A 22,148-nucleotide genomic window follows, 5' to 3' on the forward strand; every position below is an offset into this window, starting at 1 on the left:
GGGGTGTAGTCAGGCCATGCCCGGGGTGTAATCAGGCCATGCCCAGGTGATCATAGATGAGCGGAGAGGAGTTCAGAAAGACAGTTAAAAAAGACAAACTCCCTAACAGAACGAGCTCACTAACAGATTCTCATTTAACTCATTCAGCAGCCAGCAATGTGCAGGGAAAAAAAAAAGTCTGTAAAAGGCAAACAATGTAAAATTTTAATGGAACTCCATTGCAAATTTATTTTTATTTTTTTACTTAAATGCATGTATTTTGGACTAGAAAAAAAAAAGTTCCCAAAGGTGTCCATTGACTAATCAGCACCCGCACCATCGCCGTTAAGAGCTCGGCTTAATTGACAGGTAACCTCCTGCAGGGACACCCAGGGCCGGCGCCAGCACGGAACCTGGTTGTTTAACCCTTTAAAAGCCGAGGTCCACGGCGATCACAGAATCCAGGGGGTTGCGAGAGGAAGCGGCTCCTTTCTTTTTTTCTTTCCCCATCGCCCCCAACCCCCCCCCCCCCCCCCACGATTCGATCGGCCCCCACAACACGATGGCAACGTGGGGCCAAGCAACAGCCTGCTGGTCTACCAACAGAAGTATTGCAGTGTATTAAACCAGCAATTAAAGTGTAAAATGTTTGTCACATAGTAGAACTAAATAAAAAAAACATAAAGTAAAAATTTGTAAAAAAAAAATGATATACAGTAACTGAAAAGGTCATCTCAGGAATACAGCTTGCTGGCAAAAAAATCAAATCGTTGCCAATTTTTTTTTTTGGGGGGTGAGCAAAAGTGTAAAATAAAAAAAACAAAACAAAAAACATTTTAGTGGAAAAATATGTAAGTTATATTCACAGCAAAATGATCGAAGATTCTATTAAACACCTGTGCTGCCAAATGTTCACTACCTCCTTAAATGAATTGTTTTGGTGGTCTTGTATCTAAAATGGGGTGACATGTGGGGATCTTTGATATTACGATATTTCGGGGGCTCTGCTAATGCCACATGGCATCCGCAACCATTTCCAGACAAGACAAATTAGCGCACCGAAAATCAGATCGTGCTGATTCCCTCCCGAGTTACTACCACATAAAGTAACTTACATAAAACTTAAAAAAGTAAAATTTCTGTCTCTATTTGACCAAAACTTTGCTAAAGACATTCAGGCATCTGGTCTCAAAATGGGACAATAAAAAGTCAAATATTTAAGGGATAAATTCACACTCTTGTCACTTTTTTGTATTTTTTTTGCTGAGGTCTTCCAAAGTGACAGCAATACTGCAGCGAGGAAAAGAAAGGGACTAAAACATTGAGGCTGATTCATCTAAGCTTGTACGTTAGTGGAGTGGCATAAAAGCTTAGAAAAGGCGCAAAAAATTGGGGTTGTGCAAAAGTTTGCCACTTTTCAAACACTTTGCACTTGTTTGAGTCTGCTCTGCTGAAATGGGCCAAGCTGGGGAGAGGATGCCCATGACCATTCCTGCCCATCTAATTAATTAAAAGTGACATGTCTTTGTATGCCAGAAATGCTACTCCAGTCGGGGATTGGAGTAGCATTTCTGGCACGGCGCATGGAGGCATCTTACAAGATTTGCCGAATTCATTAAGTGGCTTGTGCCTCCCAATGAATTTGGTTGCTTGTACTCTATCAAGACTGGTTTGGTGCATGGATGATCTGTGCCCATCTTGATAAATCAGCCCCATTGTTTTTTTTTATAGGATTGCGGAAAATGTAATAACGTGGCAACATTCTGCAGCAAAACATGTATGCAGCCCCGTCTACGTCTCTGTATGCAGCCCGTCCACGTCTCTGTATGCAGCCCGTCCACGTCTCTGTATGCAGCCCGTCCTCGGCTCTGTGCGCAGCCCCCTTCCTCGGCTCTGTGCGCAGCCCCGTCCTCGGCTCTGTGTGCAACCCCTTCCTCTGCTCTGTGCGCAACCCCTTCCTCGGCTCTGTGCGCAGCCCCGTCCCCGGCTCTGTGCGCAGCCCCCGTCCTCTGCTCTGTGCGCAGCCCCCGTCCTCTGCTCTGTGCGCAGCCCCCGTCCTCTGCTCTGTGCGCAGCCCCCGTCCTCTGCTCTGTGCGCAGCCCCCGTCCTCTGCTCTGTGCGCAGCCCCCGTCCTCTGCTCTGTGCGCAGCCCCCGTCCTCTGCTCTGTGCGCAGCCCCGACCTCAAGTCTTTTGAGCGATCTATGAAGCACAAAAATTACAATTGGCCCGCTCACTAAGGCGTTACAAATAATGTTAAAATATTTTTTTCTATTGAAAAAAAACCCTCTTTAATCTAGTATCCAAAAGGAAAAAAAATCTTTATTTTTCCAGCTCCCATTGTGAACTTTGTGCCCGTCCTCGGCACATGCTTTCCATCCACACGTTGCAGAATACGCAGGGGCTTTTTATTAACAATTACCTTTGTAAGAAGAAGAAGTTTGCAGTTCACCAGAGCAATTTCCCCTCTGCCCTTTAATAAATCAGTAGAACGGGAAACAGATGGGGACAAGGCAGAGACCGGCAGTCCTAAATGAGGACAATTTAGCTAATTAAAGCCCAAAACCAGCAAAAAATAATTTCCCTGAATGGGATCTTTGTGCACCCGCTCACGTGACCTCACAATCTCCATCATCTCTCCATACGGGGTGTTGCGCCATCATGTTTATTTTTCCCAATATCGTTTTTGGAAGCAGGTTAATGTTGGAAATTATTCAGGTAAAGAAAACCATTTTGGCTTCTCCGCAGACGAAAGCGCCTTGTGGAGGTTACTATAGCAAACATGCCCTCCGAGTGAACCCGACCGGGGTAAGTTCCCGAAATGCTGGAAATAGGAGCAGGAACAAAAAGTCAACCTGGAGTCTGCTCACTTTCATCGTCCTTTCTCCAGGGGTTATTAAAAGAGGAAAAGGAAACGAGCGGTGCAAGTCTTGTGTGCGCCCTATTATATCAGCGCCTCCCTGTACACATTCACACACAGACCCGCACATAATAGCTTCCATTCACATAGACATTTTCCCAGACTGGTGCAGCATCTGTGCGCCATAAGCCTCCCGAACTGCAATCCTGCTACACGGTCCCCACCCTGGACCACTTTACCATGTTTATATAAGTGGTGGGCAAACAGAAAAAACCCACATCAGCTGATCGTACATGCATCCTGAATGGAGAGAGGGGAGTAAGCCACTGCTACACTTGAGAACAAAAATATTGGCCATCTGTTAAATATTCAAGGCACATCAGCATGTTAAAGGGAATTTATAAACAGATTTTTGCTATGACATTTGAGAGCAACATGATGTAGAGACAGAGACCCCGATTCCAGCGATGTATCACTTGCTAGGCTGCTTGCTGTCATTGTGATACAATCACTGTTTTCTCTACTTCAGATCTAGCAGAGCTCAAACGCAGAGCTGTGTATAACCCCGCCCACACCACTGATTGGTAGCTTCCTACAGGAAGCTACCAATCAGTGGTAGGGGTGTGGTTAGACCAGGAGGCGTGAGACCCCTAATCCTGTAATGATAATATGCTGATAAAACACTGATTTTATTGAAACGGCAAAACACAGCCTAGTAAGTGACACATCGCTGGAATCACGTTCTCTGCCCCTACATCATGCAGCTCATAAATTACATAGCAAAACCTGATGACAGATTCCCTTTAAGCTGACGTCTGTCTATAGCTGGGGGTAAAACTACTCCCAGCTTTTCCTGGCAACCACAGGCTGTTAAGGCATGTTGGGAGTTTTGGTTTCACAACAGCTGGTCTTCTGGAGGCTGCTGATCCTTGAGTATAGCCACCTTTATATACACATAGATATGAGATGGACTAATAGGTTGGTGCCTGGATACGGATGGATGGATGGATGGATGGTAGCTATGGGTAGATACAGATGAATGAATGGATAGTAGCCTTGGATAGATACCATTGGATGAATGGCTATGGATGGATTGGTGTCGATAGATAAATATTAATGCATAGCCAAGGATAGATTCAGACGGGTACGTGAATAGCTATGGATAGATACAGATGGACGGATAGATACAAATGGATGGTAAAATGATAGTTATGGATAGATCATTATTTGTGGAGAAAAAGTGATTCCGGCAGCTAAATAGGAAAGGCTTCTTTACAGTTAGAGCACAAGAGGTAGTAATGGCCGACACTGTATCCGCATTTGAAAATGGGCTTTATGCTTTTCTCACAACAAATGGCATTGTTGGATAGAAATAATCTATGTATAGAGAATGTAGAGCTGGTGGAGACAGGGTGAACTTGATGGACCTGTATCTTTTTTTTTTAACCTATATAATTACAGTGCCTAAAAGTAGTATTCAACCCCCTGCAGATTTAGCAGGTTTAATAAGATGCAAATAAGTTAGAGCCTTCAAACTTCAAACAAGAGCAGGATTTATTAACAGATGCATAAATCTTACAAACCAAAAAGTTTTGTTGCTCAGTTAAATTTTTATAAATTTTAAACATAAAAGTGTGGGTCAATTATTATTCAACCCCTAGGTTTAATATTTTGTGGAATAACCTTTGTTTGCAATTACAGCTAATAATCGTCTTTTATAAGACCTGATCAGGCCGGCACAGGTCTCTGGAGTTATCTTGGCCCACTCCTCCATGCAGATCTTCTCCAAGTTATCTAGGTTCTTTGGGTGTCTCATGTGGACTTTAATCTTGAGCTCCTTCCACAAGTTTTCAATTGGGTTAAGGTCAGGAGACTGACTAGGCCACTGCAACACCTTGATTTTTTGCCTCTTGAACCAGGCCTTGGTTTTCTTGGCTGTGTGCTTTGGGTCGTTGTCTTGTTGGAAGATGAAATGACGACCCATCTTAAGATCCTTGATGGAGGAGCGGAGGTTCTTGGCCAAAATCTCCAGGTAGGCCGTGCTATCCATCTTCCCATGGATGCAGACCAGATGGCCAGGCCCCTTGGCTGAGAAACAGCCCCACAGCATGATGCTGCCACCACCATGCTTGACTGTAGGGATGGTATTCTTGGGGTCGTATGCAGTGCCATCCAGTCTCCAAACGTCACGTGTGTGGTTGGCACCAAAGATCTCGATCTTGGTCTCGGTCTCATCAGACCAGAGAACCTTGAACCAGTCAGTCTCAGAGTCCTCCAAGTGATCATGAGCAAACTGTAGACGAGCCTTGACATGACGCTTTGAAAGTAAAGGTACCTTACGGGCTCGTCTGGAACGGAGACCATTGCGGTGGAGTACGTTACTTATGGTATTGACTGAAACCAATGTCCCCACTGCCATGAGATCTTCCCGGAGCTCCTTCCTTGTTGTCCTTGGGTTAGCCTTGACTCTTCGGACAAGCCTGGCCTCGGCACGGGAGGAAACTTTCAAAGGCTGTCCAGGCCGTGGAAGGCTAACAGTAGTTCCATAAGCCTTCCACTTCCGGATGATGCTCCCAACAGTGGAGACAGGTAGGCCCAACTCCTTGGAAAGGGTTTTGTACCCCTTGCCAGCCTTGTGACCCTCCACGATCTTGTCTCTGATGGCCTTGGAATGCTCCTTTGTCTTTCCCATGTTGACCAAGTTTGAGTGCTGTTCACAAGTTTGGGGAGGGTCTTAAATAGTCAGAAAAGGCTGGAAAAAGAGATAATTAATCCAAACATGTGAAGCTCATTGTTCTTTGTGCCTGAACTACTTGTTAATACTTTAGGGGAACCAAACAGAATTCTGGGGGGTTGAGGGGTTGAATAATAAATGACCCCCTGAAAAAAACTTTTCCCAATTTAAAAAAAAAATAAACAAAGAAATAACATTCTTTTTTGCTGCAGTGCATTTCACACTTCCAGGCTGATCTACAGTCCAAATGTCACAATGCCAAGTTAATTCCAAATGTGTAAACCTGCTAAATCTGCAGGGGGTTGAATACTACTTGTAGGCACTGTATATGATGGCTATGGACATGTCATGTAGCTCAGTACACGGCAACCTAGCAGCTCTAAGGGGGTTTCCACGCTGCATTCAGGCACTCGTTCAGTGGTCCCATCAAGGATTACGTCCAAACCCCACGCAAAGCGGGATTCTGTTATACGTGCCGACGAGGCCATAGCGTATAATGGTGCCGACGTGCGCTCTGCTGTACATCATCATTTTCAGCCATGTACGCCTACTGGAGGTGTAATAGATGGATAGATACAGTAGATGATGGATATGGATGATTACATAGTACCTGTGGATAGCTATGGATGGATAGATGTTACATACTGCTGGGACCCCCACAATTTGTAGGATGGTGGTCCTAAATGCCAGTTTCATCTCTACCACTCCATTAAATGTCAGCGGGACTGAAGGAGATGGCAGAGTTCAGCTTATGGCTGGGTTTACACATACAAGTGAAGCACATAGAGACTATGGCGGAATTCATCAAGACTACTGTTAGAAAGTATGCCAGTCTTGATTCAGTCGTAGTGAATGAATTTTAGCTGTTCGCTAGCGACAGAGAATATACTCTAGTCATGGACTGGCATACATTTCTGCTATCATTCACGTCACTCTTCTGGCATAATATACAGTGAATTTGTCAGATCCACCCTTCCACTAACCCCCTGCCATTGTCTCAGCTGGTGTAAAAATGGAAAAAGTCCCCCCATGGGTGCACAACATATTGTTACTTTCTGGCTTAAATGCTGAAAAAGCTGTGCATTCCCCATTAAACTGATATATATATATATATATATATATATATATATATTATCCCAAATTATCACCAATTTCTGTATAGAAGGCGATAGTGTATTGCTATATATAAAATAACACTAACACACGGGCTCCGGCTCTGACATTGACTCCTTCCAGCAATGTGATGTTATCGGCGCTTCCTCCTGACAGATTGCTTGTACACGTGTTGTTAGTGGGTGTGGGAAAGACACTAAATTAGCTTTCATGGCAAAAAAAAAAAAAAAACTAGGGCAGATGCACCTGCCATTTACTTTCGATTCACTTATCATTGCTCAGTTACACGCCCTGCACTTACACATTGCACTTGTTTACTCACGAAGCCATTCATTAAATTTCAGAATATCGCTGAGGACATCCTGTAGATTACCTTTTATACTATACTGTGAGAAACGTTTGCTACACAAAGGACCATGTTGGGTGCAGCAGGCCAGTATCTCTTCACAGGGTCATCTAAGAGGTGTTGGAAGTCCCATCTGGGACTTGATGCCACCCAAGCCCTATGAAGGGGTCTCTGGTATGATGGAGGTCTAGTACTTACCTTCTTAATAAGCTATACTTGGCCAATGATAGTGTATAAACTTTCCCGCAAGATGATTTGTTCCATCAGCTTTTGGCCTTTGTGTTTGAGTCTCCCTACTACCTGTCTATCTATAGTCCCTAATCTCCCCCCTATACAGGTGCTTCTCACAAAATTAGAATATCGTCAAAAAGTTAATTTATTTCAGTTCTTCAATACAAAAATTGAAACTCATATTATATAGAGTCATTACAAACAGAGTGATCTATTTCAAGTATTTATTTCTGTTAATGTTGATGATTAAGGTTTACGGTTAATGAAAACCCAAAGTCATTATCTCAGTTAATTAGAATTAACAAAAACCACTTGCAAAGGCTTCCTAAGCATTTTAAAAGGTCCCTTAGTCTGTTTCAGTAGGCTTCACAATCATGGGGAAGACTGCTGACTTGACAGATGTGCAGAAGGCAGTCACTGACACACTCCACAAGGAGGGTAAGTCACAAAAGGTTATTGCTAAAGAAGCTGGCTGTTCAGAGTGCTGTATCCAAGCATATTAATGGAAAGTTGAGTGGAAGGAAAAAAGTGTGGTAGAAAAAGGTGCACAAGCACCCGGGATAACCGCAACCTTAAAAGGATTGTTAAGAAAGGGCCATTCAAAAAATTTGGGGGAGATTCACAAGGAGTGGACTGCTGCTGGAATCATTGCTTCAAGAGCCACCACTCACAGACGTATCCAGGACATGGGCTACAAGTGTCACATTCCTTGTGTCAGCCACTCATGGCCAATAGAAGCGTCTTACTTGGGCCAAGAAGAAAAAGAAGTGTACTGTTGCTCAGTGGCCCAAGGTGTTGTTTTCAGATTAAAAAGTAAATTTTGCATTTCATTTGGAAATCAAGGTCCCAGAGTCTGGAGGAAGAGTGCAGAGGCCACAATCCAAGCTGCTGGAGGTCTAGTGTGAAGTTTCCACAATCAGTGATGGTTTGGGGATCCATGTCATCTGCTGGTGTAGGTCCACTGTTTTATCAAGACCAAAGACGGCGCAGCCTTCTACCAGGAAATATTAGAGCACTTCATGCTTCCCTCTGCGACAAGCTGTTTGGAGATGGAAATTTCATTCTCCAGCAGGACTTGGCACCTGTCCACACTGCCAAAAGTACCAATACCTGGTTTATATACAACAGTATCACTGTGCTTGATTGGCCAACAAACTCGCCTGACCTTAACCCCATAGAGAATGTACGGGGTATTGTCAAGAGGAAGATGAGACACCGGACCCAACAATGCATATGAGCTGAAGACTGCTATCAAAGCAACCTGGGCTTCCATTACACCTCAGTAGTGCCACAGGCTGATTGACTCCATGCCATGCCGCATTGATGCAAAAGCAGCCCTGACCGAGTATTGAGTGCATTTACTGAACATACATTTCAGTAGGCCAACATTTTGGATTTTAAAATCATTTTTCAAGCTGGTGTTATAAAGTATTCTAATTTACTGAGAGAAAGACTTTTGGGTTTTCATTGGCTGTAAGCCATAATCATCAACATTAACAGAAATAAACTCATGAAATAGATCACTCTGTTTGTAATGACTCTATATAATGAGTTTCACTTTTTGTATTGAAGAATTGAAATAAATTAACTTTTCCAGGATGTCCCTCCTGAGAGCACCACCAGGAGGTTGTCCTTCATATCCTTGATAGGGACAGGAACACAGAAGAGGTTAAATAGCCCCTCCCACCACCACCCTTCAGTATTTTTCCTGTCCCTATCAGGGACAGACGCAGTTAGGTTAGCACAGACGTGCGAAAACAAATATCTTGGATCCGGTTGAGCAGGGGCTCCCGACGGAACTCCATCCCTCCCTAGGGGGCTCTGGGGTAGTGGAGGCTCGGTGGCATGAACCCCACAGCACCGCTGACACGAGAGGTCCCTCAGCGGCCGGTTGAGCTGTGCGCTCCTGGTGTCTTGTCACATCCCTCAGCAAAGGACTCTGGGCTGCGGCGTCGGCAGAGCGGGTGGCCTCGAGGCCCGAGTTTCCGGCCATGGAGCACACCGCAGGTGAGTTCCCGGGGGCGGAGCCTCATGGGCCGGGAAAGCCGGCGTCTCCCTCCGGGTCACCAGAAAGGCGTGCCGGCGACGACTTTCGGCGGGGCCAGACATACGGCAAGACTTCTGTTGCTCCTCGTTTAGGGAGCACGCCGGGTCAGATCCTGGGGGCGTGGTTTCAGGACCCAGGGAAACCGGCCGAGCGGGGACACTTCCGGTCTAGCCAGCTTGCGTTCCATTGGGCGCATGCGCAGTTTGGAGGACCACCTGCAACACCTAGATGGGCAGAAGCTGAGCTCGGAAGGAGTAAGATTCAGATGTCTTGAAGCCGGGTAAGGCAGACTACATAAGACAGACAGCTAACAGCACACACTGACTTAGTGAAGATGGAGAGTGCTAGCCGTCCTGACGTCCAGTCCTTAGACCCATCCCTGGACCACGTGAGTGGGGTATAGTGAGGGTCTCTCAGCTGAGCTAGATATATATAGCTACAGGACCTTCCTTTCCATATTGCCTTTTAGGACAAGGAGATGACTAAGCGATCCACGTCAGCAGTAAAAAGGAAGTACAATAAGTTCCCATTATGCTCTACCAGACTTCCTGAATATATCAAGAAGCTGTTTGAAACATACATCGCCAAGCTGCTTAAACACGAACAGACGTCTTTATTGGCTAACATACGGAAGGTTCAGGCCAGTGTCGCTACTGTAGGACCACCCCAATCTCTCTCCCCTAGTGTCCCAGATGGGACATGGATCCAAGCTCTGAGGGCTACTCTGACCCAGAGTCGGGCGAAGACAAGAGTTCCTCAATATTCCTTTCTGAAGAACGGAAGAGATACTTATTTTCTTCTGAGGACACTCTATTACAGGCAGTTCGGAGTACCATGAAAGTAGAGGAATCCATGGAGCCATTAACAGTTCAAGACGAGATGTTCGGCAGCCTGAGGGCCTGCAGGAACAGAGTATTCCTTGTGAATAACCACATAACGGCAATGATACTAGAAGAATGGGAAGATGTGGCAAAAAAACTGGTGGTCCCAAAGGACTTCAAACTCCGTCAGTCCATTTCGCAGCCAGAAGCAACGCACTATCTAGTGCGGAAAGGCATGTTTTGTGGCTAAGATCGTGGTCAGGAGATACCCAATTAAAAGATAAACTTTGCTCGATGCTATTCTCCAGTCTCCATGTGTTCGGACCAGTGTTAGATGAATTACTGGACAAAGCGTTAGCTCCTTTCGTGACCTGGGAACCAGGTCGGGCAGACAATGATGCCAGTCGCATCGGGGGAAGACTTCAATACTTCCTAGAAGGATGGCAGGAAATTACCCAGAATAAGTGGATCCTGCGGACAATTGCTCATGGATACAGGGTGGAATTCACCCAGATACCCCCCAGAAAATATTGCCTGACTCACAGCTAATCTCCCGTGGTCCATCAAAGACTTCTAAAAGACATACAGGAGCTCATAGAATTAGAAGTCCTAATCCCGGTACCCCATTCACAGCACTTTCATGGCCATTACTCCAGCCTTTTTTAATTCCTCAAATCGGTTATACTGCTAATAAGAAAAATCTCAGTAATGTGTAAATTAGATCTCAAAAGTGCATATTACCATGTGCCCATCCATACCTCACATCAGAAGTACCTCAGGTTCGCAATAAAAGTCCCAGGGAAGATACTTCATTTCCAATTCCGGTGCCAACCATTCGGTCTCTCTTAGGCACCTCGAATCTTCACAAAGCTCGTGGCAGAGGTGATGGCCTTCCTAAGAGCGAAAGACATTCTCATAGTTCTGTACTTGGACGACCTGCTGTTAGTGGCAGACTCACGACAACAGATGGAACAGTATCTGGCGGAGACCATGTCGCTTCTAGAGAGGCTGGGATGGATGATAAACCTGAAAAAGTCGAGTCTTGAGCCGGAAAGGACAAAATACATTTTTGGGGGTCCTTTTGGACTCAGAACAAGAACACTCATTCCTTCCATCCCACAAACAAGCAGTCAGACAGGGAGCTCAGACGCTACAAATGCGAGAATACACCACTATCAGAAGGGCCATGAGAGCCAATTTCACTCAAGGATATTACAACGAGAGAGCCTTTCGAAATGGGACGGGACGAAAGCTTCATTGGACAGGAGAATGACAATATCCAAAGAATTAAGACATTCCCTGTCATGATGGACCGACATATCAAATCTACAACAGGGAAAACCCTGGAGAAAGTCCCCATGTATAAACATTACCACAGATGCAAGCCTTAGTGGTTGGGGAGCCCATGTAGAGGGATGCTGCCTCCAGGGAAAGTGGCCCTCATCGGTGTACAACAGCTCATCAAACCTCAGAGAGCTCAGAGCACTTTGGGAGGCGCTGAGGAGATGCCAGAGGCAGCTGCACAATCTTCACGTCAGTATTCTCCAACAACTCGACCACAGTATCCTTCCTGCTACATCAGGGGGTTCCGAGGCACCATCACCTACAAGATTTAGCAGAGACAATATTCTCCTGGGCAGAGCTCAATGTAAGATTCCTAACGGCGGTACATCTGAAAGGCGAAAAGAACCAGGTGGCAGATTTTCTCAGCAGGAAGAAAATACAGCCCGGAGAGTGGGCTTTAAATCGAGATTTTTGCGCAACTTACCAAGGCCTGGGGTTCCCCAGAAATAGACTTGTTCGCCTCAAAGAGAAATACAAAAACAAAAGACTTCTCGTTAAATCCAGGAGCTTACCCGACTGCAGTAGATGCCTTAGCACAGGACTGGGATATGGAGCTGGCGTACGCCTTCCCTCCACTTCCCTTAATACCAAAAGTCCTACGGAGAATCCAGGAAAGTCAGACAGCAGTTATTCTAATAGTGCCTTACTGGCCGAAAAGGAGCTGGATCCCGGTGTTGAGATAAATGGCATTAGAAGAACCAATTCTCCTACCATTACAACGGAATCTCCTGACCCAGGGCCCTCTTGTTCATCAGAATCTAGAGTTCTTACAGCTTTCAGCCTGGATCCTGAGAAGGAGATCCTGAAATTGAAGGGACTTGTCGGAGTCAGTCATATCTACCTTGCAAAAAAAGTAGAAAACCTGTTACCTCAGCCATATACCTTAAGGTCTGGAAGAAATTTTGCTCACACTGCACAGGCCCAATATCCCTTAGTCAGGATCCTAATATTCATTAGGTTCTAAACTTTTTGCAGGCTGGCTTCCACAGGGGTCTAAAACCTAGTACACTAAAAGTACAAATTTTAGCCCTGGGGTCCTTTTTTGATTATCCTCTGGCAGATCACCCCTGGGTGGTAAGATACATTAGGGCCACTCAACGTATTAGATCCACAATACATAGTTCCGTCCCTCCTTGGGACCTCAATTTAGTCCTAAATGATTTATGGAAGAACCCTTATGAACCACTAGAACAAGCAGACCTCAGCTCGGTAACACTCAAAGCATTTTTTCTGGTGGCAATAACCTCAGCACGACGTATAGGGGACATCCAGGTTCTTTCCGTAAGAGACCCATATCTGAGGATCCAGGAGGACTGTATCATCTTAAAATTTGATCCTGCCTTCCTTCCCAAGATGGTAACTGACTTTCACAGGAACCAGGAGATAATATTGCCCACGTTCTGCCAAGACCATAAGAACGAGAAAGAACGCTCTTTCCACTCTTTGGACTTTAAAAGGACAGTCCTACAATACCTAAAACTCACAGAAAGCTGGAGAGTAGACTCGAACCTCTTCGTCCAGATGGCAGGAAAGAATAGAGGGAAGAAAGCATTGAAAGCAGCCTTAGCCAGATGGATGAAATCAACCATTACTGCAGCATATACCTCGGCGGGAAAGTCTCCCCTGGAAGGCCTCAGGGCTCACTCGCTGAGAGCAGTCTCGGCTTCGTGAGCAGAGAGTGCAGGGACTTCCATGGATCAAATCTGCAGGGCCGCAAGTTGGTCCAGGATAAATTCTTTTTGTAGGCATTATAAACTGGACATTCTGTCAAACCAACAGACGGCCTTTGGGAGGAAAGTCCTCCAAGCTGTAATCCCGCCATAATAGGAGTTATTTCGTACTTCTCCTGGTGGTGCTCTCAGGAGGGACGTCCTGGAAAGTAGGAATTAGTCCTACCGGTAATGTTGTTTCCAGGAGTCCATCATGACTGCACCCCTTATATTCCCTCCCTTAGATTTCCTATCTGATGTGTGGTGTAAACATCTGTCGTGAGAAATTCAATAAAATAATGTTGCATCCATCCTGGTGTGGTACTTGAAAAAGACACTGAAGGGCGGAGGTGGGAGGGGCTATTTAACCTCTTCTGTGTTCCTGTCCCTATCAAGGATATGAAGGACAACCTCCTGGTGGTGCTGTCATGATGGACTCCTGGAAACAACATTACCGGTAGGATTAATTCCTTCTTTTGATGATATTCTAATTTTCTGAGAAGCACCTGTATGTCTAGTTAGACACTTCACTCTGCTCATAGCAACTGCTTTCTTTATCCAAGGCAACTATGAAGTACCTTCTTCCTACCCCGACAATCAAAAACTTCTATCGTGCTGCTTCTCATCTATAGAATATTTCCTCTTCATTCAGTAAGACTGTCCTCCAGTCTGCAAAGCTTTACAGGGGGTTTCACCACTAAAGTAAGTGATGACATATCACTAAGCTGTGTCATCAGTTACCGATCAATAGGGGCCAACTCTCCGAGCTGTAGAGTGAGTGAAAGGGAATGTTGTTGTTATTATTATTATTATTATTAATGGTCTTCAGCTCGATCTCGAGCCATGGCAACTTAATGGATGAACGATCTGTAGGAAGATTGATCTTGTGCAAGCCTAGATAGGTCCACCAGGGTCTTCTCCACTGTTATCTTGAGTGTATCAAGCCATCAGGTAGCCGGTCTTCCTCTTCACCTTGTTCCTTCTATTCTTAAGACCATGATGTCCTTCTCCACTTATTGCTCTCTTCGTATGATGTATCCACAGTAGGCAAATCGTGGGTTGGTAATCCTTGCTTCAAGTGACATCTCTGGCTTGATTTGTTTGTTGATCTTGCCATCCATGGTATTGATAGCACCCTTCTCCAGCACCACATTTCAGAGGCATCGATTCTTCTGTTTTTGTTTCTTTACCGTCCAGGTTTCACACCCTTATGTTACCACAGAAAAGATTAGACTATCCACAAGCCGTGTCTTTGTCACCAGTGAAATGATACATTATTTGAAGACCTTGTCCTGTGACTTCATTGTTGATTTGCCCATAGCTATTCTACTATTGACTTCCGGTGTTACTGCATCTTGAGGGATCATCGATCCTAGTAGGTTGAATTCCTTTACAGCCTCAAGTTCGTTGCCATCCTCAAATGTGTCCCTGTCTTGCCTGGCTGCAGTCAATATCGTTGTCTTCCTTGCATTGAGCAGCGTTCCCACATTGGAATATTACATTTTGACACTCTAATAAGTCCTTCATTTCATCCAGGATAATCGTTATTAATATTGTACGGTCTGTGTATTTAAGATTGATGATGATGATTCTTCCAACAATTTTGATTCCTTCTTTTTTTAGTAATTCCAGCCTTTCTGCAAATGGCTTCTGCATATAATTTGAACAAAAATGGTGACAGGATGCAGCCTTGTCTGATGCCTCGTTTTACTTTGAACCATGCCGTGCTCCTTTCGGACTGTTGCGAGCGAGCAGAGCGCCATACACCATTGCTGCCATTGTAATATACCGCCATTACCTGCTGGGGATGGGGCGGGCTCGCTGCGTGAGCCCACTGCATACACCCACTTCCGAAATGCGTCGTATACATACGGCAAATGTCATGAAGGGGTTAAGTGTGGTGTCTTATGTCTACATATGGCATATGACGCAGCAATGTAAAACCTATTCACCTGGACCATCATGTATTTAATGCTGAAGTGTCCTCCACTACAAACTTGAGAGTCCTTATAGGGTCGGGTTGGCAATCACAGGTAAAGAAGAGGAAATTAGGCGCCAGCGGTAAAAGTAAAATGAAATGGGTCTTTATTTACCATCAACAGTCATCAGTCATGCTGTCCCATTGACTGACAGTACTTTGGTTTCAGCTCAAAGACGAGAACAATAGACCATAGACTTCTGTAGCATTCCTGGCCTGGCACTCCCACTACCTGTCAGCTTCCCTAGGCATGATCTTAAAGGGGTTTTTCTCCATTCAGGTGGACATGCAGACTTGAGCCTTTAGTGGTAAATATGCACCTTGTGCCATCTAGCCGGTGTTGACAGCGCTACTCAGAAAATCAGGGATGTGAACTTCCGTGCCTGAGGATAGAGGAGTTTGGGAAGCAGCAGAAGAGTATATATACCATTACATAGCTAAAATAGAGAAATAGTGCAGTTTTATGACCTTTTCTTACTTTGAATGGCGCCACCTAGTGTTTAAAGGGTATAGCAATGTGCACGTCCATCTAATAAGTTGAGTGCTGCTGGTCAATCTACCCATGGCCAGGTCTCTCCATAGTGACCCATTTGATCACTGTATAGAGGCAGCAGAAATAACTTTCTGTCCTGCTTGTCAGGAAAGAGCCTCTGCAGTAACATGACTTATTGGTGTCGGCGGTAAGAGCGGGCAGTTGCCTGACCGTAAGCATGCGATTTGCATACCTGCTGTCACCTACGGACTATACATGCTCTGCCTCACTTAGTTCACTTGTATTGAGTGAGGCCGCCCATGTCTAGTCGGAATGTGTCTGGAAGTATGCAAATCACGTACTTGTAGTAACGTGACTGGCTGCCGACATCGGAGAATCCTGACAGTCTGCAATGAGTGAGGTTTTCTTCCCTAACCCGGACAAGTTCTTTTATTGCTTTGATTTTACATTTGGAAGACAGCACTCTCCTTATCGCATCTCTTCTAATCATCATTTTTCTTCTCAAACTGTGAGGCTTACCTCTCCGGTAAGGCTCCAGCCAGATGATGGTGGCAGATTCCATAGAAGTAATCATACTTTGCAGTCCTTTCTACATCTGAAGTAATATTTACCATAACAACTCAATTGCCTGATTTTTCACTCATTGTAATCTTATGTTGGGTTCAGGAGAGAAAAAGAGGAAAATTGAGAGTTGTGTAAAGAGGATTTGCCCTACTGATGGTGAGGCCCAGATATCTTAGCTTGTCAGGTGAGACCTGGACTTTTCCTTGGTGTGTCTGATGAGGCCTCAATATAAATAGTCTCAGAAGCTGTGCTGTAGGGGAAGTAAGAAAGAGGCTATATTGTCTGCTGCCAGAGGGGGAAGGAGACTAATTTTGCGTATGGCCTTTCCCTAGCACCACAAAGATTGGCAGATGAAAGGAAAAATGAAAAAAGAGCAGCATTTTTGCTTCTTTGGTATGAATTTCATAGAAGAACCCTTTTAAAACTGATCCTGCTTTAGGATGAAAATTTGGACATCTAGTATCGACTATTCCTTTAGTAGGAGCCTTTTACAGACTCCAGTTCAAGTTCTAGAAAATCATATCTATAGATATATTGGAATGTCCCTCTGTGCACATGCGTGTCTAAGCTTACAGTGCCTTGAAAAAGTATTCAAACCCCGTGAACTGTTCCACATTTTTTCATGTTACACCCACAAACTTAAAGCGAACCTGTCAGCAGTTTTGGCCGATATAAGATGCGGCCACTGCCTTTCAGGGCTTATATACAGCATTGTATAATGCTGTAGATAAGCCCCCGGTCCGACCTGTAAGAGAAGAAAAAGAAGTTTTATTATACTCACCCGGGAGGCAGTCCGGTCCAATGGGTGTCGCAGGTCCAGGTCCGGCGCCTCCCATCTTCTTGTGATGCCACCCTCCTGTTGCTTCATTGCTCCCCGGCATCGCGCTCCTGCGCAGGCATACTTATCTGCCCTGTTGAGGGTAGAGCAAAGTACTCGTGCAGACGTCCATGCACCACGGTACAAGCATAAACTGCAATGCACGGACTGGCCAGGGGCTATAAGAGAGCAGTCCCTGGGTAGTAGGACTCTGTGCCAGACCTCAGAGTCCAAAATGGCCTGCTCCCTATGCTAGCTTAAGTACTCCTTAAGTACTGGCTGCATCTGCTCTGATTTGAAAGATGGAACCACACAAGTGCTGACTGAAAGCATTGACTTATTGTGCTGGCTGGTGGCTTTCACTTTTTGTGCTGATTGAGCGCTTTCACTCACTCACAAAGATGGTACCCGCTTCTTCTTGTGTTGGCTTCGCACCCTCTGCTAAGCTCTGGCTGTGTTGACGTGTGATACAGTCAGTACTTCGAAGAGGGGGTGGCGCCAGCACAGGGAGTGGGTGCCATCTTAGGTTTTGAGCTGCTGCGCACACTTCCACACTGGTCCGACCTGCTCTTATGGAGCAAGTGGAGAGTCGGTTCTTTTGTGTCCTGACCTTGTGGAACACCGGAAAAAAAATGACATGGTGGTTTCGGCTTGCGGGCCTTGAGTTTCGCAAAAAACTTTACATGGGGCGTAGGTTCTCCTTCCAGCAGGACAATGACCCTAACCATACTGCCAGTGCTACAATGGATGCTTTAGATCAAAGCATGTTCATGTGTGAGAATGGTTCGGTCACAGTCCACACCTAAATCCCATTGACAATCTATGGCAAGACTTGAAAATTGCAGATCACAGACGCCTCCATCCATTCTCACTGAGCGAGAAAAATGTGGAAAACTTCATGGGTTGTGAATATTTATTCAAGGCACTGAATATGTGATTCCTCACAGCATCAGTTCTAGGAAGAAGCCCTCTGCCACTCATAAAAGTTTGTTTCAACCCTTCAGGCCCCGAACGCCTGCTGGCTTAAAAATGTATTGTGTAGGATTGTATGGACATCACTGCAGTTTCCGCTAAAGATTGGGGGGGTCATTCTTGTCTCACAACAAATGGACACATCAGTGATATTGATGATTTGTTAACGAATTGTGAAAAATGAAGCAACTTCAATAATCGTTTTGGTTACTATTTTTTGTCTACAGCTTCTAAGCACATCTTTGTCTCCATGTAACAGATAAAGCTCTTGCTGATAAACATAATTTAGTAAAGAACAGATGGAAGGGGGATCAGACTACACAGGGTTTGTTTGTAGTCTGTTGCCATGGGGATACATATTTTTTTTTGCAGAGGAGCTAAATATTTAAAAGTAAAACAGTTCTTTTTGGCAACTTGCCCGGAGTTCTGTAACTCCCGTAATTGGCCTTTGTGATCATTAAGCTAACATTTAGGCGGTTTAATCAATGTTCCTTTTTTTTCAGTAGCAGTAGCTAAGGTGTCTCATTTGTTCTCCCATATTCGCCTGCGCCTCACAGCGGTCTCACATAACCTTTATTTCCCATAAAAGCCTTTTCTTGTGATCTGAGTGGCAGGGAAGTATTTGAAGGGATTTGTTTTTCTAGGGATTGTTATTGGACTTTTCTCATTACTGGTGCCCCAGTGGAGGCTGTTGAATGGCCTCCGCTGTCTGTGCTGTTGGAATTCCACATGTGCAGCTCATTATACTCATGTGGGCACCCTCGTCTCCAGAGTGGGACTGACATGAACCCAACCGTGCTGTCAGGATGATTTACTCAGAAACTCGTGGAACAACAGCTTGTTAGTAATATTACAGACGAGGCCAGGGTAAAAACTATGCACTGTGTCCAGTTTCATGCACGGCCGCTATTTATTATTATTTTATGTAGATTCACAATAAATATGCGAGAATATACAAAAATCCAATCTTGAAGGGACGGTTTCATAAAAAAAGACCTATAAATGCACAGTGAATTCACAAATAAGTCGCATTAAGTTTTGCTGTGACCTCCCATTCCTTCATCAGTTCTTCCAGATACGTTTGGACACAGTTTTGAAGCCAGAGAAGTTGTTCCAAACATCTTGGAGAACTAACCACTGATCTTCTGTGGCTGTAGGCTCGTGCAAATCCTCCCTATAATCCCAGACCGACTGGATGATGTTATTATCACTTCCAGACTTATAGGCCATGCAATGCTCCTCTGTTCTAGTTCTCTTTCTCTCTGAAGAGGCAATTTGCATATTTAATTTTCCAGAGGAGCATTGCATGGCCTATAAGTCGCCTTACACTGGCACATCGATCATGTCAATCTCCACAAGGAGCGACTTTACCCCGTAGATCCCTTTTAGAAGCCTCTCGTATAACCCAATCCAATCTCTTGCTTTGCACTGAGGAGGGGCAACACCCCGAAACACGTGCCTGCAAATAGAGATTGTGGTGTGGCTTCTATCTTAAGTCAGGCTTGTGAAGGGTCGATATTGACTTTTAGGACTTTTACTTCCAATAGGTGGCTCTAAAGTCCGAGTCCTCTTAATCTATGAAGAGACAATTTGCATATTTAATTTCCCAGAGGAGCATTGCATGGCCTAGAAGTCTCCTTACACTGGTATGTCAAGCATATCACAGTACACAAGGAGACCTCCAGATTGTACAGACACAAATAATGTATATGTGAAAAATGGGAAGTAGGAGTTATGCCTTGTGTCCATGGTGAATATCACAATTTTTTTTTTAAAGTGAATCTGTCACCAGGTTTTTGCCACTTAATCTGAGAGCAGCATAATGTAGAGATAGAGACCCTGATTCCACAATGTGTCACTTACTGGGCCGCTTAGTGTAATTTTAATAAAATCACAGTTTTATCAGCAAAAGATTATCAATAGAGGACTAGTAAACCTGCTGCCATGTAGTCCTTCATATTCATGATATCTGTATAACCTCATCCTCACAACTGATTGGCCACTTTCTGCCTTTGGATAGTTTACATAGAAAGCAGCCAATCAGTGGTGTGGGCGGGGTTATACACAGCTCAGCATTCGGAGAACTGCTAGATCTGCAGCAGAGAAAACAGGGATTCTATCAAAATTCTAGAAGCAGCCCAATAAGTGACACATCGCTGGAATCGGTCTCTGTCTCTGCATCATGCTGCTGTCAGAAGGGGTAGCAAAAACCAGGGGAAAGATTCCTTTTAATATAATGAAATAAAAATTAACAATGTTGAAAAACTAAATATAATATAAAAGTCCGATTTAAACGATAGGTAATTTTTTTATTACACATTTCCTTGAAAGCAGATCCACATCTTTCTCTCTCTTTTTGGGGTGTATTTGGGGCACCTCAGCAAGTAGCAGGCCTCATCCTCCACGGCCTCCTGGGGGCACTGCTGGCAGAGTCTGCTCTCTCGGGGCTTGTAGTGCTGTCGGTGCCTCTTGGATTGGATCAGTAGGCCGAGGGCGCTCAGTCTTTACCGCCTCAGGATCTCTCGCTCTTTGGGGTTGCATCATTCCCAAGAAGACTCATGGCTGTACTAGCTCCAAAGGCGCTTCTCCTCAATACTGAGCAAAGGGTCTGAAGACTTATGACCATGTGATATTTCAGTTTTTCTTTTTTAAAAATTAGCAAAAATTTCTACATTTCTTTTTTTTTTTCCAGTCCAGATGGGGTGCAGAGTGTACATTAATGAGAAAAAAAAATGAATTTTTTTAATTTACCAAATAGCTGCAATGAAACAAAGAGTGAAAATTTTAAAGGCGTCTGAATACTTTCCGTACCCACTTTAATTTATTTTATTTTTATTTAGGTTTATTTAGTGACTAAAACTAAGCACATGAGACATTAAAAACTAAAGGGATCTTGGAAGTTACCGAGGCTGGAGGAGAATCATTCTGACATGTTTTGTGATCTTGCACTGAATGTTTTATTTCTATTTTCTTTGCAGTGTGCAAAAGGATCCCGAGACCAAGCAGATAGATATCATATCTTCTGTCTTCAAAGTATCGGCCTATGTAAGTTCCCATTACTGACATGTCATGGCGAACCTGTGGCCTAACCCTGGCTGTGATTGACAGTTAAAGGGAACCTGTCCTCGCCAATGTGATTCTATTTACTACAGGGGGCCCTTGAGGACACTTCGATAGTGTGGTCAAAACATCCCCATCCCACACACTGTAAATGGACAAGGGACAACATGTCCCATTCGCGTGCATCCCTCTGCTTTTCCAGATGCACAGTCATGTCTACTGTCCAGCTACTTTTATTTGTATTGTTTGTGATGAGCTCTGGATAACCCCATCCCCACCACTGATTGGCTGCTTTCTGTGTACACTCTGCATGCGCAGAAAGTAGCCAATCAGCGGTGTGGGTGGAGGTATACAGAGCTCAGCATTCATAGAACTGCTAGATCTGCAGCAGAGAAAGCAGGAATTGTATAGAAACCGCAGTACGGAGCCCAGTATGGCCGGCGTCACACTAGGCGTAAGACAATACGGTCCGTTTTCTACGGCCGTAATATGCAGAAATTTTCCCAAAATAGTGATCCGTATGTCATCCGTAGGCAGGGTGTGTCAGCGTATTTTGCGCATGGCATCCACCGTATGTAATCCGTATGGCATCCGTACTGCGAGATTTCCTCGCAGGCTTGCAAAACCGACATCTAATGGATTTATGGTCTCCAATGTTCGGTAAACCATATATACAGTCTATATATATATATATATATATATATATATATATATATATATATATATATATATATATATATATATATATATATATATATATATATATATATATATATATATATATATATATATATATATATATATACACATATATATACACATATATATATATATATATATACTCACTGGCCACTTTATTAGGTACACCTGTCCAACTTCTTGTTAACACTTAATTTCTAATCAGCCAATCACATGGCGGCAACTCAGTGCATTTAGGCATGTAGACATGGTCAAGACAATCTCCTGCAGTTCAAACCGAGCATCAGTATGGGGAAGAAAGGTGATTTGAGTGCCTTTGAACGTGGCATGGTTGTTGGTGCCAGAAGGGCTGGTCTGAGTATTTCAGAAACTGCTGATCTACT

The 22,148-nt window shown here is 44.4% G+C and overlaps 1 protein-coding gene across 4 annotated transcripts in view; it reads left to right on the forward strand.

Moving 5' to 3' along the window:
- The window catches only part of CFAP300 (cilia and flagella associated protein 300), a 65,505-nt gene that overhangs the window by 34,886 nt on the left and 8,471 nt on the right, over positions 1-22,148 (forward strand). For all 4 annotated transcript variants that reach the window (XM_077298482.1, XM_077298480.1, XM_077298483.1 and 1 more), the window contains exon 6: positions 20,985-21,051. In XM_077298482.1, coding sequence (XP_077154597.1) covers positions 20,985-21,051 — 67 coding nt within the window. The remainder of the gene's footprint in view (positions 1-20,984; positions 21,052-22,148) is intronic.

Source organism: Ranitomeya variabilis, chromosome 3, assembly GCF_051348905.1.
Source record: "Ranitomeya variabilis isolate aRanVar5 chromosome 3, aRanVar5.hap1, whole genome shotgun sequence".
NCBI lineage: Eukaryota > Metazoa > Chordata > Amphibia > Anura > Dendrobatidae > Ranitomeya > Ranitomeya variabilis.